At 59.2% G+C, this 17,082-nt stretch overlaps 1 protein-coding gene across 3 annotated transcripts; it reads right to left on the bottom strand.

The window, feature by feature from the left end:
- Positions 1-881: 881 nt before the first annotated feature.
- Positions 882-11,018, bottom strand: ENGASE (endo-beta-N-acetylglucosaminidase). Of its 3 annotated transcripts, none has more exons than XM_037158002.2 (14): positions 10,792-11,018; positions 9,119-9,186; positions 8,768-8,969; positions 7,892-8,040; positions 7,271-7,428; positions 6,623-6,771; positions 6,375-6,540; positions 5,776-5,879; positions 5,389-5,497; positions 4,998-5,188; positions 4,328-4,473; positions 3,799-3,904; positions 3,352-3,466; positions 882-3,210 (listed from the first exon to the last, which is right to left on the bottom strand). In XM_037158002.2, exons 1-14 carry the CDS (start codon positions 10,908-10,910, stop codon positions 2,791-2,793), a joined length of 2,202 nt encoding a protein of 733 aa, XP_037013897.2. In that variant the 5' UTR covers positions 10,911-11,018; the 3' UTR covers positions 882-2,790. The 3 variants fall into 3 exon arrangements, with proteins under 3 accessions (XP_037013897.2, XP_037013898.2, XP_037013895.2); XM_037158000.2 differs by having other exon boundaries at positions 883-3,210; positions 3,799-3,907; XM_037158003.2 differs by lacking the exon at positions 10,792-11,018 and having other exon boundaries at positions 3,799-3,907; positions 8,768-8,965; positions 9,119-9,189.
- Positions 11,019-17,082: the final 6,064 nt, after the last annotated feature.

Here is a 17,082-nt window from a genome sequence, read left to right as displayed (position 1 = left end):
CTGCTGCCCTGCAGAGAGCCCAGGCCTGCAAGGGAGGGAGCCGGGGGGCAGTCCAGTGCCCCCCTGCACCTCGGGGTTGGGAGTCAGAGCCTGGGGGTCTGGAGGCCAGGCCTGAGTGCGGAGAGCAGGACAGCCTTGGGGGAGGGGCTGCGGCCGCAGGTAACAGGGAAAGCCCCCGGCCAGGCCCGTAGCCGCAGTCTGGACAGCAGCAAAAAATACCAGAAAAACCCAGGTTCCCGACGTGGCGCACCACTGTCTCCGGAAACCCAGACAGGAAAGGCCGACACCTCACTTTGTACTCTGCATCAGCTCCCGAAGCGAGTCTCCTTTTCTATGTCCGGTGTACAGAGCCCGCCCACGCCGCCCCTCCGCCCCACCCCGGCCCCCCAGGACTGCAGCCTGGCTCTGCCTTCCTTTCTTACCATTCTGTATGCTTCCCAGGTGTGACCATTCAAATCGACAGTATTATTAAGATTATTAATAAAGATTTCTTTCTTCAAACCAGGACAGCTCTCTGATTTGGTAGCCCCCTGGGCACAGAGGGTGGAGGGCACCAGAGGGGACTCTGGACAGATTCTAACGCTCCATCCTCTCCTGCCTGGGCCAGCCTGGCCCGGGGAACCTGAGCGGGGCCTGTGCTCCCACAGCCCTGCCTGGCCTCGGCGCCGGATGACCTGGGAGTAGGTGGCAGCAGGGGCCGCTGTCGCTGTGCTGGGGGCACCACCCAGCCCGCAGCACCAGCTCCACAGGTGTGACCCCCAAGCTGTGATCTGAGGAGCTGCCTCGGGGCGAGCCCTCTGCTCCAGCCGCTGGGAAGCCCCGTTCCTGCAGGGCTGGCATGGAGGAGCGTGTCCGCCATCCCACCGCCCCAGAGGGGGAGAAGCAGGGGGGGAAGCAGCAGACTGCGAACTAAAAACATAAAAGCCTTGGGCTCGGGGCTGGGACAGAGCCTCAGACTTCAGTTTATTTTCACAGGGTCGGGTAATTTATTTCAGAGCGATTACACCTGCGGGGCGGAGGGGACACGGGCTTAAATGCCGACGTATTAATTCCGCCGCACACGAGCCCTGACTGGCAGTGGGACTGGGGACCCCACTCCCGGGGAGCAGGTTGGCCTGCCTCTGCCACGCCCTGCTCTGCCGAGCTCCCTTCTAATTGCTTGCTCACTAGACTATGAGAAAATAATTGCCACTATAAATTTCCCCTCCTCTGCATAAAATATCCGGGGCAACCAGCAATTTAAAGAGGAGGGGGGAGGCCTTCGTGAATTAAGTTCCAGCTGTGTTGCCCACTTTGGCCGGCCCACGTGCCGACGCCCACAGGCCAGGAGCCCAGGACGGGTCAGGACCAGGGGCAGGCTGGAAGCGCGGCAGGGCCGGCAGGGCCTCCAGAAGCCGGGCTGCCGCTGCGGCAGCTCCCCGGGCTGCTGGAGCTCTCCCTGCTCCCCAGCTGGCGGGGCCACCCACTCGGGGCGTGAAAAGTCAACGTTCCCGATTAGGAAAGACGTGGAACCTGAGGTTGCCGTGTTGCGCTGTGGAAGAGGAGCGTGGGCACCTGGGAAGGTAGGGAAGGCGGAGGTGGAGGCCAGTGTCGCCCTGGAAGCCCCTCCACGTACGTCCCCAAGGCTGATCTTGCAAGCCTACCCGCCACTTGTTCCAAAGCCCGTTGGCGGAGCGGCAACTGCACTGCCACCTGGTGGCCTCTCCCCCTCACTACAGCACAGAGTCCAGTCTACCGACCGAGAGCGGGGACCCATGGCCGCTGGGAGGTGACCACAGTGTCCTGGCCCCTAGCACCACCCACCATCTTGTAGCAGAAGTCCAGGACAATAGGGGTCACTAGCCTGGAAGTCCTGGGTGAGAGGTCCCAAGAACAAGGGACGCAAGGCCTTTGTCCCCCCCCCCCCAGGCACTGGAAAGAAGCAGGTTGAGGGGCGTGGCTCCCCAGGGGGCCACCGCAGTGGCCCAGCTGTCCCCAGGGGGGCAGTGTGGCTGGAGAAGCCACCCCCAGCACTCAGAGAGAGCGAGGAAGGTGCTGGGAGGAGGGGAGGGGCTGCCATTGGAGAGGCTGTTGCTGGCACACAGGAGGCGCCTGCAAGCGCCCACCCAGGGAGCCCCCCAGAGCGGGGAGGGGCGCTGGGGTGCCCCTAGGCCTTACTGGGCCTGCTGCTCTCCAAGCCTGGACCCATGCCAGCTCCACCCATTGCCACCAGCCCAGAGAGACCCATCGGGACGTGGGCCCGGCCCAGGGGACAGTAAACAGGGCGCAACACAAGGCGGTCTGGAGGGTGGTGCCCACCCCCTGCCAGCCCGGCTCTGGGACCCCACTGCGAAGGGGAAGCAGGCGGGTCCCCGGGCACCATCTCCAGGGAGCACCCTGCCCCCGCCCCCAGCCCCTGCACCCCACCCAGGCCTCTGCTGGGAGCCTGCACCCTCAGAAATGTCCCTGGGGCTGCTCCGAAGCCTCCCCACTCATTTAAACTTGTTCCTATAACTGTTCCATCTGTGGAATGAAAGGTCACCATTCTCAGCATGAGCCTACGAGGAAATGCCCTTTATGGAATTTTCTGGACTCAACTTCCCCAAACCCTTTCACCTCTCCCTGGGAACTGTGTACTACAGAGAGGGACTGGACAGAGGCGGGGGGGGGGGGGTCCACGCACCTCGGGGGATCATCGGCCAGCAAACTGACTCCTCGGCTCCCCTGTACCCAGTGACCCCCGCCCCAAAAGCCACAGCACCCCAGAGCCCCAGGCCTCTGCCGAGTGGGGGAGCCGGCCTGAATGTGCGCTCAGGTGCTGGGCAAGGAGTATAGCACGGCCGCCCTGCCCCACTCGGCCTGGGGCACCAGGAACCCCTCCCTGGGGTCAGGCTCCACCAGGAACTCCACTCGGCCCTCCTGGCCAGGCCCAGCCTCTGCCACCACCAGGTCCACCACGCGGTACTGGTTGACAAAAGCCAGGCCCAGGAACGTGGGCTTCTCCGGTCCCGGTGGCCCCCCACCAGAGGGGCCACCTCCTGTCCCTCGGCAACAGTGGATCCGAAAGCACTGGACGTGGGTCAGGGGGTAAGACCAGTGCAGAGTACAGCTGAGCCGCAGCCCGGGCCGTGGGCCCGTCCCCTCAGGGGCCGCCCGCTGCCAGCAGGTCCGAGACACGGAGACGCCCTGCACCCGGGGCAGAGGGCTCAGCAGGCTGTACGCGTCCACCACCTGGCGGGAGAGAGGAGGCTCGGCAAGGAGCCCACAGGGGGTCAAGGTGGCGCCCTGGCACCCCCGCCCCCTCCCTGAGCCGGAGGAGACAGGACGGACGCCGCAGCTGAGCCCCCACGAGGTGTCCTGTGGACGCCTGACCTGGATCTCTCCGAGGCGGCAGACGAAGCTCTCCTCGTCCTGGCTGCCCGGAAGCCGGGCAAAGCTCATGAAGAGGTCCCTCAGGAGGCAGCCCCGCAGACTCAGCTCATAGCAGCTGGAGGCAAACAGGCCGGTCACGGGGCCGTTGTGGCGTCGAGCCGTCCGAGCTGGGCGTTCGGGGGCCCGGAGCCACAGCGGGAAGGCAGACCCATCCCCGAATGGGCCCCGGAGTCAGTGGGGACCCTGGACCTGAGGCACACCCATGACCGCCGCCAGGGGGTGTCCTGGGCTTGCTTCAGGGAGCTGCCTGCAACTTGGGTGGCCAGTCCGGGCCCCTTCCAATCCTCCAGTTCTGGGGTTCTCAGCAGAGGATCCCTCACTCCACAAGCCCCCACCACACTATGGCTGTCCCTGTTGGGGGGCTCCATGCAAAGAACAGGGACTCACCGCTGGACCCAGCCCCCGGGGAGCTGCTGGCCACAGCGGGTCGTCCATCTGGCCAGCTTGGCGGGGGGCACCCGGAGAGGTCGGGGACTGTGCCTGGAGCTTGTTTCTGCTGGGGGAGGAGACACAGGACTTGAGGGAGAGGACAACCCACAGCGGGGCAGGGAGCAGGGGGCCGGGGCCCAGGGTCTGGGCAAGACTCGCTGTGGCCGCAGGCACTGTGACCTGCCAGGGCAGGCGGAGGCCTCAGGGGAAGAAGACCGGGGTGGAGGAGAGGAGCGCGAGAATGCAGACGGATGCCCGAGAAGGGCCACCGCCTCGGCCTCCTGGCCTCTCCCTGACCTGGGGGATGTCCTCTCTGTCAATGCCATGGCCGGCAGGAGGCGCTCTCCCCAAGGGGGCCATGGGGCAGAGGTTTTGGCCTCAGTGATCACCCCGCACACCCTGGGCCCTGGTCGAGACTCTTCCTCCACGAGGTGTCCCGTGAAGGGGGAGGCCTAGGAGGCAGGCAGGAGCCACACCCGACCCTTACCATTCAACATGGAGATGCCGACGTCACAGCTGCCCACGTCCCCTGTGGTGAGCTCCAGAGCAACGCTGACCTTGGCTGTCCCCTCCAGCTTATACACCAGGGACAGGAAGATTTTGGGCGGCATGGGGACCTGCAGGGAGAATAACCTGGAGGAGGAAGGTCCCGTGATGAGGCCACACAGAAACTGCAGAGAAACCCCCAGGCAGCGGGGGGGCTCCGGGCTGCACGGCCACGCTCTCCCTCCAGGAAAAGGTGCGTAGGCAGCAGTGGCTAACCCCACCCAGGTCCTGCCCGCGCTGGGGACGGCCTTCCCCCAAGGCCTGATCCCCTCGTGGCCAAAAGTCTCGGTTCCGAAATCCTGCCCGCACGAGGAAGCTGCCCTCGTCAGAACCACAGAAACGGAAAGTGGATGTGGGCGGCCCCCAACAGGGCCGTGCCCCGGGCCTGCGAGACGGAGGGCTAGAAAATGTTTGCACACCAGCGTGCAAGGTACACGCAAAACCGGTTCACCTGGCGAAGTGTGTTATGTGCTCTTTACAGCAATACCGAGCCTCGGTTCCGTCCCTTCCTCCTCTGGTCTCTGAGCCCCTCTACCCGGTTACCGGGTCGGCTCTGACAATGGGGGGAGCTGGGACCCTCCCACCCGGCTCCTCCTCGCTCACGCACCCACCTCACAGCCACGTGTCCGACCTCGGGCGGGATCGCCCCCCGGATGAGCAGGGAGCTGCCCCCATTCCAGGCATCGGCCAAGCAGACCTGAGTCTTCACCCAGCCCCGGCCGTCCCCTTCCAGCCTGTGCTCTCCAAACAAGGGCTGGAGTTTCTGGGCACCTGGGTGGTACCAGGGCCCCACGGCCTCCTCCTGGAGAACAAACGCCGGGTTGGAGGCGAGCACGACCTGACAGGAGGAGCGGAACCACCACGGTCCCCTCAAAGACACTCAGGCCCCTGCCACCTCTCCCAGCCAAGACCCCAAGATGAGGGAAAGGGCAGCCCTTCACCACCATGTGGCCCTGTCAGGAGCCCCACAGCCCCAGTCGCCCGGTGTGGGGACACGCACACCTGCCCATAGCGGACTCTGCGAGTCCCCATGCCCAGGCAGAAGGAAGTGACGAAGGGCAAGGAGCAGATGCTGTGCGTGGGCAGATAGCGAGCCAGCAAACTCCAGAACCTGCAGAGACACACGTGGAAGCCGCAGCTGAAGTCCAGGGTGGGGACACCTGTCGCCCAGGGCTCACCCCCAGCCGAGGGGCTCGTGCACACCCCTTCTAGAACAACTGCAGCCCCTGGGCCCTGGACGCGAGGCAGGGTCTGGTGTCTGGGACCCTCCCCCGGGGTCAGCCAAGGTCGGGGGGCCCCGCGTCCGGCCTTGCCCAGTCCCTGGACAGCAAGGCCTGCAGAGGCGCCCGAGACCCCTCGCCGCGCAGCCCTGCGCGGAGCCGGACTCACCGGTCCTGGTTCTGGAAGAAGTCCGCCTTCTCCAGACACTCGTACACCCAGCCGGGCGCAAACAGGGCCACTGAGAGCCCGTGCTTCCGGATCAGCTCCAGCGACTGGGGAGACAGCGGGCGGGGATGCTGGGCGCTTCGGGAGGCCAGGGAGGGGCTGGAGCTGTCCTCTCCCGCCCAGCCCTACTCAGCTTTCAAGTTCGTGCCCTGTAGTGCCACAGACGACCAGAAGTGGGCGCTACATAGCCGGTGCCCCGCCCCCGTCTCTTGTCGCCTCCCACGTGACCCCTCTGGCGAAACCTCACTGGATTTCATACCAGCGGCCCCTGCGCTGGGGGGCGCTTCACTTCAGTCCTTCGCCCGAGCTGCCAGTAAAAGGAAGTGTTAGCACCCCCACAGACAGTACCGCCTGACCGAAGAAATGGGTGCAAGTCAGGACGTTAGGGAGCAGCTTGGCCTCGGGTCACCGATGTCGCTTGGTGCCTCGGTTTCCCCACCCTGGGAAGAGTAACTGCCGCCTGCCTTTCCCTCCAGCTGCCACGGGAACGCAAGACCCACAGCAAACAGGGCCTCGCAGGAGGCGCCGAGGCCGCCGCCCACCTTGTTGGTGTCAAAGCGGCCCCCCACGACGTTCCCCCGGGCGAACACGTCCACACCCACGTAGACGTCGGCCAGGCGCTCCCCGGCCTGGCCCCGCATGCGCTCCAGGTGCTCCTCCCCCCAGTTGTAGTTGGTGAAGATGCCGTCGCAGGAATCGAAGAAGACCCTGCGGGCGGCAAGGGCGCGTGAGGGCCTGCCCCTCACCCGGGGCAGCCGCGGAGGCGGCGCTGCCCGCCCTGTGGGCTCACCTGTTGCGTTCGTTCAGCTCGTCCTGCCATTTGAGCTGCCCGGTGGTCACCACGCTGTCGTACCAGAGCACCAGGCCGCCCGGGACCTGCCGGTGTAGCTGAGTGGTCAGGTACCGAAGGAACCGGGGCATGTTCCCCACGGCGGCTGGCTGCAGACAGACACAGAGACGGGACCCTCGGTGAGGCCCAGGGGTGCCTGGCGGGCGGACAGGACACCCGATCCCACCAAAACAGCCGGGGCCCTGGAAGCCCCTCGACCACGGCCACTGAGGCAAGTTCCAGCCAGATGCCCTTTCTAAAGCTGGAAGGGCACAGACGCAGTGGTCAGGAAAAGATCACTCGCCACGAGAAGGGAAGGTGTCTTGAGAGGAAGCCCCACAGGCCGCCCAAGCCAAGCAACACAGAGGAGGAGGAAGGAGCCAGAGGCAGAGCTCAGCCATGCTGTTTCCGGACACAGCGCTGGGGAAGCTTCCATCCCCTAGCGACGCAGACAGGAGCCGGCTCTGCCCGGGCAGCGAGGGGCAGCTCCAGTTGCCGCCACAGGAAGCGGGCCAGGGTGCGGGCGAGGAGGACAAGGACACAGTGGAGGGACAGCCCACAGTGGCAGGGCCTGGGCATGACTAGCACCACAAGAAAGGCCGTGCTCACACTCAGAGTGTTCTCAATGTTGACCAGCCAGCCATCGAAGTGCAAAAACTGGGCCATCAGGACCAGCTGGTCCGCTACTGCCTGGTACGCGTGGTCATCTCCGGCCAGGAAGGCTTCGCACTGCTGTCCGCCTGGCTTCCACTCGGTGATGAAAGTGCCTGAGGGAGGGACAGCGGCGAGGTCCGGCGTGGGCTCCCCGCTCCGACCAGCATCGCCAGCTGCATCCCTGTGACCGGCTGTGAGTCAGACCCCTGGGGCAGGGCCCAGCTGCAGGCAGCACAGGGGCCAGCGGAGGGCCGGGTGCAGGCGAAGGCTGGAGGGGTCGGCCACCACCCCTTTGTGTCAACGTGACTGTCCTGCAACACGGCCGTTGCTGGCTTGCTTCCCTGTTGCCTATGGAGGCTGCTGTCTTATCAGCAGCTCAGCAGCGACACGTGGCCCACAAAGCTGAAGACAGTCACTGTCCTTTCCAGGGCAGGGCTGCCTTCACCCGTCCTAACCTACCAAGGCGGCTCCCAGGTAACGCTCACTGGAAGCGGAGCCCAGCCCTGTCATTGCTGAGTCACCTGACAGGTACACTCAGGAGTCTGGCTGGGCCAGAGACACACCCTTGGCCCTTACCCAGCACGCAGACCCCGTGCCTGTGCGCGGCATTGGTCCAGCCCACCGGGGGGACGGTGACCATGTGGTGGCTGAAGTACACAAAGATGTCAATGTACTGCCAGTGGTAGAAGACATAGGCACTCGGGGCCGCGGAGCCCTGAACGAACCTGATGGAGAAACACAGCCAGGTCAGGGCCCGTGAAGCAGCAAGAAGCCATGGTGACCTCCACATCCCGTCCATCCACACCAACCAAATGCCTGCATACGCCAGGCGCCACACAGATACTGGGGCAAGAGGCAGGCTGCACCACCGTGCTGTCACCGGGAGGCTCAGTCTCCAGGGCAATGTGTCCACCTGGCCCGGCAGGCCCTCTGTTGGAGCCGGTGCCCAGAGGAACCCGCAGAAAGAGGAGCAGGGCTCCTGCACAGGCTCCGGGCAACGGGCTGTGCTCTGAGTGCGCAACTCCCGCAGGGTAGCATCCCTGCACGTAGGGCTTGGAGATCTCATCAGCCATGTGACACAAGCCTTCCTACAGCTGCTGTGTCCAAGGGCGTTCACCGGTCATCGGAGATCTGTGAGCTGATTCAGCAGCAACCCTGGGGGAAATGCCCCTGGCGGGGGAGTGGGACGGGCGTGCTGAGGTGCAATCAGAGTTCCAGTAAGGAAGAAGGAGCAGGAAATTGAAGAGCCGAGTTTCTGGAGCCTGCTGCTGTGTTTTGACGAACCCTCCAGATTCAGGCGCAGGCGGAATCCGAGGGTCTCAGAGCTGGCAGGGCTCACCCCCTCATTTTCCAGATGAGGCACCCAGGGCCCTTTCAGCCATGCGGCACCCCCACTCCACCCAAGGAAAACAAGCACAAAATAAAAGCAGGTGATGTCCCCCTTGTCCTCACCTGTCATCCAGGTACCCGCCCATCATGTCATGGCACAGCAAGGTCCGGGGCCGCTGGCTGCTCAGGGGGGGCTGCCGACACTGGGCGGGGCCTGTGGCCACGTTAAAGCCGTCCTCCACCTGGGGTGTCCAGGCCAAGAGTTCCTCCAGTGAGGACAAGTAAAAGCTGACGGGAGTGGTGGTGTCCTTGTCATAGTATCTAACTGGTCAGAAAAGGAAGCGGCGACAAGTATGGGATAATGAATGACGCTGTAACAATAGCTGTGAGAGAACTTGAGACAGGAAGTGGGTAGTGCAGCCAGGAAGCCCCCAGAGTGAACTCGGGACAGTGCCAAGCGCCTCGGCCTCTTACCCGGCAAAGGATCCGGGGTGAGACTGACTACTTCATGAAAGATGGCTTCCTCTTGCTCCTCCTGGATTCTAAGCAAAGAGGGAGTTTTAATTTTTTTTCTAAAGAACAGGGTAAAGAGAAAGAACAGGTGGAAGCAAATGGACCAGGCCCCATCCACACATATGGAGGCAGACATTCTCTGGCTTACACTTTTTAATGCAGACCATGGGAATGTGCGGCAGGCCAAGTACACATGGCAGCTTGTGCGAGCGACAGGCTCGGCCTCTGCCTGGACCGTCACATGGCTGCTACCCCTCCCGCTGGGGACGAACACTGAGGCCTCTAAAACAGCCACCCAAACATTGCCCCGGAGAGACCTGATCTACACCTCACTGGCTTTGGTGTAGCCCAGGAGCAGCCCGACGCAAAGAACCAGGCAGTTTAAGGGCCTAAGAGAGCAGGGGCGCCCTCCCTGCCCCGCCCTCGCTTCCCTGGTGTGTTCTGCGGAGCCCTGACTCCCCAGGGGAGGGTGGCTGTGGGCACAACACGGGGCTGTCGTGGAGGGTCCCTTTAGGAAAAAGAATGCCTTTGGGATGTTAAGTTGGGAAAAGCTGGATAAAAAATTAAACCGCTTTCATTTTTAAAAGTGATGGCTATTATTTTTAGAGCAGCAGTAAGAAGCTGCCATTCACTGGCCCCAGGCTGCAGAGGTGCAAGTCTCTAACCCCCCCCCCCAAAGCCACCTGTCTGTTAGCAGAAGTGGATGGTCTGTGGACACCCCACTTCCACTTTCCGTTTCTGTGGGCGGAGCTCCCCCTCCAGGGTCTGCTGTGCCAGAACACGGAGCCGGACCTTCCGGGGCTCCGGGCCCCCAGCGGACAGATTCCTGTGGAAATGCCACCAGCCCACATGGCTCCTTTTCCAGTTTCAGGGCACAGACCTCCTCGTGCCCACCAGCCAGTGACCACTGGCTTTCCACCGCTGTCGCATCTGAAACACCCACCCGTCTCACTTCGTGGGGTTTAAAATCAAAGCTGCAGGTGCTGTTTCCAGAAGGCGGCCACCTTCGCACTCACGCCTTACAGCCCAGGTAAGCGAATGCCCCAACGGGGAACGGCCACCATCTCACGTGTTTCAGGTCTTGGTGCCTTTGCCCTTTGAGGGACCTCTGTGCCAGTCCCTCAAACTAGAACACCCGGTCTCCCTCTCCACCCACGGAAATCTCCCTCCCTCCCCAGAGATCCAGGTCACAGCCTCCACTCTGGGCACCACCCCTTCCTCCCCAGAGATCCAGGTCACAGTCCCCGCTCCCCGGACCACCTCTCCCAGCCCGGCGTGCGCATCCCCGTATCAACAATCCTAGTGGCACCGGCCACCCCGATTTCAACTGCCACACTAGGATTCTCTGCCTAGACCCGCGCCCGGGGAGGCTGGCTTTACAAGTCATTGCACAGAGGAGACCGCTGAGGGTCCGGCTGCCTCGGGGGTCACGCCTGGGTTCCGAGACCCTGTGGGCGCCTGCTGCTGCACAGGGCGGTCTCTCTCGTGGAGGGCTGGCTGCTGAGGCGGCGACTGCGGCGGACAGGCGGTGTGGTGTGGGGTGCGGGGCCCAGTCTTGCACCCTCGCCTCCCTACCCGCCCTCCGGTCCCGGCAAAACAGGGCCACCAGGCTCGCCTTCCCCGCCCCCGCACACCTCCTCTTCCGCCGCCGCCCTTTCCGAAGCTCCTCGCTGATCGCAGGCTCCCGGGACCGGGGCTCACGCCGAGGCCGAGGCTCACGCCGGGGATCACGCTGAGCCCCAGGCGCCTCCATGACGCCGCCGGCCGCCCGACAGCCAATCGCAGTCCTGGGGACCGCTTGCAACCAGCCAATGAGACGGCGCGGCGCGGACGCCTGGTTCCTACTGGGCCCAGGCCGTGGGGGAGCTGGCGGTGTGGGACAGTGCACTCGCAGCCCGGACTTTGTATCGGGGGGCGGGGCCGTGGGGAGGGGCGGGGCGTCGTGGAGTGGGACGGAGGGGGCGTGGCGGGGCGGAGTCTCAGCCCAGGGTACTGCTGAGCTTGTTCTAAGACCTCTTCAGCCCTCACCAGTTTCCGTTTTCAGACGAGGTTCTCCCGAAGGTCACGAGGTCTGTAAGCCCTAGAAGTTAGATCAAAACTCATTCTTCCAACCCCTAGTCACAGATCACTCTCAGAAAAGGTGAAGTCATGGTTCTCATTTAGGTGCGCATGTGGACGAGTGTTGAAGATTTTATCCTATTCATTAGCAAAGAACCCAGTCGTGTCATAACCTGTTCAAAAGACCATCGATAAAGTGACCCAATTAGAGATCAAAAGCATTGAAATAATTACGTAACTAGAGGCAGAGCTCGTTTTTCCACAGGGTGGGGTCGCGGAGGGGCCCAAACCCCTGGACAGGTCAGTTTGCACACTGTGAGAACGATGCTGAGTGGCCAGAACACAGACCAGCAAGGGTGTGCGGTGAGTCTACCATGCATAGCTTTCCACTGCAGCGCCCATTTTTCTACACCTCCAAACCTGTGCTCTGCAGGGCCCCCAAGGGCCCCAGGCCTGGAGGTGTCTCAAAGATGGCACCTCTCTGGCATCTTGGACACAGTGAAGGTGACAGAAGGTGGCCTAAGCAGCCAGGAGGACAGGGCCTGGGAGGCCAGACTCAGGCTGGGCCCCACAGAGCCAAGTGTGGGCCAGCCCACTCTCTCCTCACCCAACGCCTCTCTGTGCCTCCGGGAGCGTCCCAGCTGGCCTGCAGCTGTCGTCCAAGCTGAGTGGAGTGGGTGTCTTTATTATCGTTGTAGGCTTTGAGACTTACGAGGCCCCAAGCTTCCATAAACCCCGAGGGTGGGAAGATGACTAAGGCTGTGGAATGGCGCCCTGCCGCGCTGCCGGGAACACTGGTCAGGGTCAGGGAGGAGCAGAAGACAGTGACACCAGGGAGGACAGAGGTCTCGAAGACCTGGGTCCCACGCCCACGCCGGCGGCGCTCGGTGGGGCACAGAGGGTGTGGAGTCATCGTCACCTGGTCTGCATCCAACCAGGTGGTCGGGACACTTGCAGGCAGCTTGGAGGTAAAAATAAGTAAACATTTTGTCCTCAGAACGAAAACGTTCTTACACTTAAGTGGCCCTCAGGGCAGGCTTGGTCTCTGCAGGGGAAAAATAGGCCAGGGCCTCCGTCCTTTGATCCTCTCAGAAGTCTGGCCTCTGGCCTAGGAGAGCAGGGAGACACAGGTCACCCTGCACACCCTCCCGGGCGGGGAGGAGTTGGGCCCTATGGCCCCTGCCGGCTGCCCAGATGACAACGTCCCCAGCAGCCCTGGCAGCTGAGAACTGACGTGGTAGCCTGCCCTTCTGTGCCAGACAAGAATGGCAGTGACATGAGTGAGTCTGGGTGTGCCTGCAGAACAGAAGGACGTGCCCTCCACTTTGTGTTCCCTGCTTCCTGCTGGCTGCCAGGTGGGAGTGAGGATGTGATGGTGGGAACCACAGCAGCCATCTGAGGTTCTTAGGTGGAAGCCACATGGGGAGATCACTGGGCAACAAGGGAGAAGAGGCCCGGGTTCCCAAGAGCACAGATCCCTGTGCTGCCCTGGACTGTGTGCAGCCTCTAACGTAAGGAAACTAGCCTCTGGTCTGATTTAAGCCAGTGCTGTCTGGGTGCTCATCTAGCTATGACGGGGAATACGGGGGTTTAGAAAAACTTCTCCAAACAATGGCCTGCTATCATTTGGGGCACAATCTTCGTAGCGTACTCTCTCTTGGTGCATTCCTCCTTCGATACAGCTCTCTTTTCTTTCCCTCAAACAGATGCCTCAGACCGGCTAGGGGGTGAGCAGACATCATTTCTAAGACTTTTGAAATGGGGCTTCCTTTTATGGAATCTTCGTAAGTGCTCCGCAAAGGCCTCATGAAGGAAAGGGTGCTGGGCTGGCCGTGGGCTCCCGCGGCCTCCCCTGCACACCCACGTGAGGCTGTGCCCGGCACCTGCCCGACCCGCTGCACAGTGGCAGCCTCCCGGGGCCTGCTTGGCGCCTCCACCTGGGACCGCGGACCTGCTCCTTCACGGTAAGTGGCGAACCTCCCCAGTAAATGCCAAACCACCACGACAGCTGGTGAACCTCCCGATAAAGGCCAGACCTCCATGACAAATGGCAAGCCCAGGATGCCCGCCCTTGCTGGGCCCCTGTATTACTGCTTTAACTGCACAAGCACCACACTCATTTCCTCCTTTCGATTATTTAAAGCACCACAGACACAGGGGGTGTCTTACCCACCTCCCTCTTGGTTTCCTTGCCTCCGCCCCGTCCTCAGAGACCAGTCAATCACCCCGACGCCGGCGGTTTGGCCTGTGCCCCTCCAGTGTTTTAGAGTGCTTTACACACATGTGTGTACCTGGAAATGCTCGGCCTTGTTTGCTTTTATAAAAACAGTATCGCCCTGCCTGGTGTGGCTCAGTGGGCTGAGTGCCGGCCTCCAAACCAAAGGGTCGCAGGTGTAGTTCCCAGGCAGGGCACATGCCTGGGTTGCGGGCCAAGTTCCCCAAATGGGTGCCTGCGAGAGGCAACCAATCGATGTGTCTCTCACACACTGATGTTTCTCTCCCTCTCTTTCTCCCTCCCTTCGACTCTCTCTGAAAAGTAAATAAATAAAATCTTTTTAAAAAACTTGTTTTAAAAAAAGGTATCATATTGTTCAAATTATTCTGTGTCTTGCTTTTTGCCCAGCAATATTTTTCAACATGAAGACACAGCCCTGGCTGGTGTAGCTCCGTGGATTGAGTGCGGTCCTGGGAACCAAAAGATTGCAGTTCGATTCCCAGTCAGGGCACATGCCTGGGTTGCAGGCCAGTTCCCATCCAGTGTATGGACGCATGAGAGGCAACCATACACTGATGTTTCTCTCCCTCTCTCCTTCCCTTCCCCTCTAAAGATAAATGAGTAAAGTTTTTTTATTTATTTATTTTTTAATATTTATTTATTTTTCGAGAGAGGGGAAGGGAAGGAGAAAGAGTGGGAGAGAAATATCAATGTATGGTTGCCTCTCATGCGTCCTCTGTTGGGAACTGGCCTGCAACCCAGGCATGTGCCCTGACTGGGAATCGAACCGTGATACTCTGGTTCGCAGGCCCGCGCTCAATCCACTGAGCTATGCCAGCCAGGAAGTTTTTTTAAAAATTAATTAACTTTTTAAAAAATGACACATTGATTTATATGGCTACAATTTGTTTATTTTTACTGTTATTTAATACGCTATCATTTTAACACATCACAGTCTACTTACCCATCGACCTACCGGAGACATTTAGATAGCAAACATTTGTTTTTCAAATGTTAAAGCAGACATCTTTGTATGAACCTCTTTGGGTACATGTTTTTTTCTTTTACGGAGAGACAGGAGTAGAGTGGCTAACAGTTATCACCCCCACATTTTCAGTTTCAATTGCCACTAACTGTCAGCCAAGGGGGCTCCCCGGATGTGCTCCCCAGCTCGGCGTCAGTGCGGACGTCACCAAGCTGTACGACCTTGCCCCCGCCTGCGAGGTGCACAGAGGTGTCTCGCTGCTGTTGGAACGTGTTGTTCAGCCACGTGGAAATGGCTTATTTCTTCTGCGACAACCCTTCCGGGGCTTTTGTTCTGCGGTGTTGCCGGTTCTCACTGAAGTGTGTGGGATTGCGCCCTGGGTCTCGCCTCGCACCTCCTCACGTGAAATCGGCACGCGTGCTGTGCACCTGGGGACCCTCTCCTGAGGCCCTGGGCGGTGCAGGCGAGACAGGTTCTGACGGGGCCAAGGTTACGGACAGCGCCCTCTCCGGGTTTGCTCTTCTCGCCTGTCTACGACAGCTGTGCCCACTTTGTGGTTATGAAGCTATTCGCCTGTGTTTCTAGCGAAGAATTGCTCAGTTGTCTTTGCTTTTCTTTCTTTTATTTCCCTGTTGTTTTTACCTATACAACTTCCAGAGGCCATTTGAGGGTAGATCTTCAATATTCCACCTTCCTTCTGGGCTCATGACGCCTCCAGATTTTCTGCCTTTCTTCCAGGGCCAAAGTCGCTAATGAGTGTTTTCCTACAGGAGTGTCTGTTTCGTTGAGGTCTTTGGTTGTGTCTAATCTCGTGAGTCTGCCTCCCTTCGATTCTGAGCTGTTTATTTGTGTCTTCTTTCTTTTCTTCTTGATGCTTTTTTGGTGAAGGACTGTCTGTCTTATTGTCCTTTTCAAAACACCAGGGCCGGACTCTGTTGGGTTTTGTGTGTTTCCTGTGTCTTTCTATGGCTTTCATTTTCTCTCCCCTTATTTTCTTTGGATGTACAATGTTTTGCTGTCCTTTTCCTGGTCTCAAAAGCGGGCCGTTTGGTGCTCTTACATTTAACCCTCTGTTGTGTTGTTCTGAAGGCCGCTGAGGGGCTGCATCACCCACTGTGCCCCCCAGGTTTCGAGAAGGGGCACTTCCACTAGGCCCGTAATTGCTGTTGGCTCCTCTCAAACCCAAACAGTCCGCAGTGTGTCTGCAGTCGAATTCACCAGCCTTTTCTCTGAGGGTTAGTACTTGTGTATCTTTTTCAAAATGTCTTTTCTTACTGCGAAGTCAGGAAAATACGGAATATTCCGTCCTCTGGCTTCAGAGTTGGGGTGCCTTTGGCCTTCCGATCCGCAGCTCACCGGAGTTATTTTTGTTTCCAGGGTCAGGGTCCGGCTTTATTTGATCACATGGACCTCGGTCATTCTGTAGTTTTTGGAAAGATTTTCCCGTCATTGCCCATGCGGCGTGTAGGACTTTTTTCCATGTTCCCAAGTGAGGTGGCCTCCAGTTTTCCTTTTTCCCATCTTCTCATCGGGTGTTGGATGAGATTGTGGCAAAAACAAGTCGGTAAATGTTCCCTTTTTCTCTTTCTAGAAGAGTGTGTACAAGATCAGGGTTATTTTTTCCACAAATATTGGGTAAAGTTTACTCATCAAATGAGCTGAGCCTGGAAGTTTATTTTACAGAAAGCTTTTTAATGCCAGATTCTATTTTATACTTTTAAGACTATTTGGATCCTCCCTTTCCTCCTAAATTAATACTGTAAGTTGTCTTTTTTTTAACGATTTTATTTATTTATTTTTAGAGAGTGGGGAAGGGAGAGAGAAAGAGAGGGAGAGGAACCATCCACGTGTGGTTGCCTCTCACGCTCCCTACTGGGGACCTGGCCCACAACCCAGGCATGTGCCCTGACTGGGAATCGAACCTGTGACCCTTTGGTTCGCAGGCTGGCACTCAGTCCACTGAGCCCCACCAGCCAGGGTGTCTTGTGATTGATTTTTTTAATCCCTGTGTTATTGAGGAGTATATTTCTTAACTTCCAAACCTTAATTTAATTTCTGTCACTGATTTTTAGCATAATTGCATGTATTCAGAGAATAAATGCTGTGTCATTCCACCCTTTGAAAGTAAAACTCTCCATATGGTTAAGATGTCGTCAGTTTTTAAGAAATAATCCACGATCACCTAAAGATCGTGAATTCTTCGGTCAGTGTTCTATGTGCGACCATTGGGTTTTGTTTGTTTTTTTTTTAAGATTTTACTTATTTATCTTTAGAGGGGAAGGGAAGGAGAGAGGGAGAGAAACATCAAGGTATTTCACCTCCATTTCTCAATGTATTTTAACCATTGAGAAATATCAATGGTTGCCTCTCATGCTACCCTGGCGAGAACTGGCCTGCAACCCAGGCATGTGCCCCGACTGGGAATCGAACCGCGATCCTCTGGTTCGCAGGCCCGCGCTCAATCCACTGAGCCACACCAGCCAGGGCTGTTTTTACTTTTGTATAATAGTCTTTGCCTTTTAATTGGAGCAGTTAGTCCATCCATTTACACTGAATGCAATCGCTGGTAGATTGGGTTTTAAATGTATTGTTTTCCTCAGTGTTTTCTGGTTTTGTTCCTTAGTCTGTACTCTGGTTTCTCTCCTTTCTTTTCAGAATGGCTTAACG

Source organism: Artibeus jamaicensis, unplaced genomic scaffold, assembly GCF_021234435.1.
Source record: "Artibeus jamaicensis isolate MK-2021 breed Jamaican fruit bat unplaced genomic scaffold, CSHL_Jam_final contig_2259, whole genome shotgun sequence".
NCBI lineage: Eukaryota > Metazoa > Chordata > Mammalia > Chiroptera > Phyllostomidae > Artibeus > Artibeus jamaicensis.
Note: the sequence above shows the minus strand (reverse complement) of the source record. Positions and strands in the feature narration are given on the sequence as shown.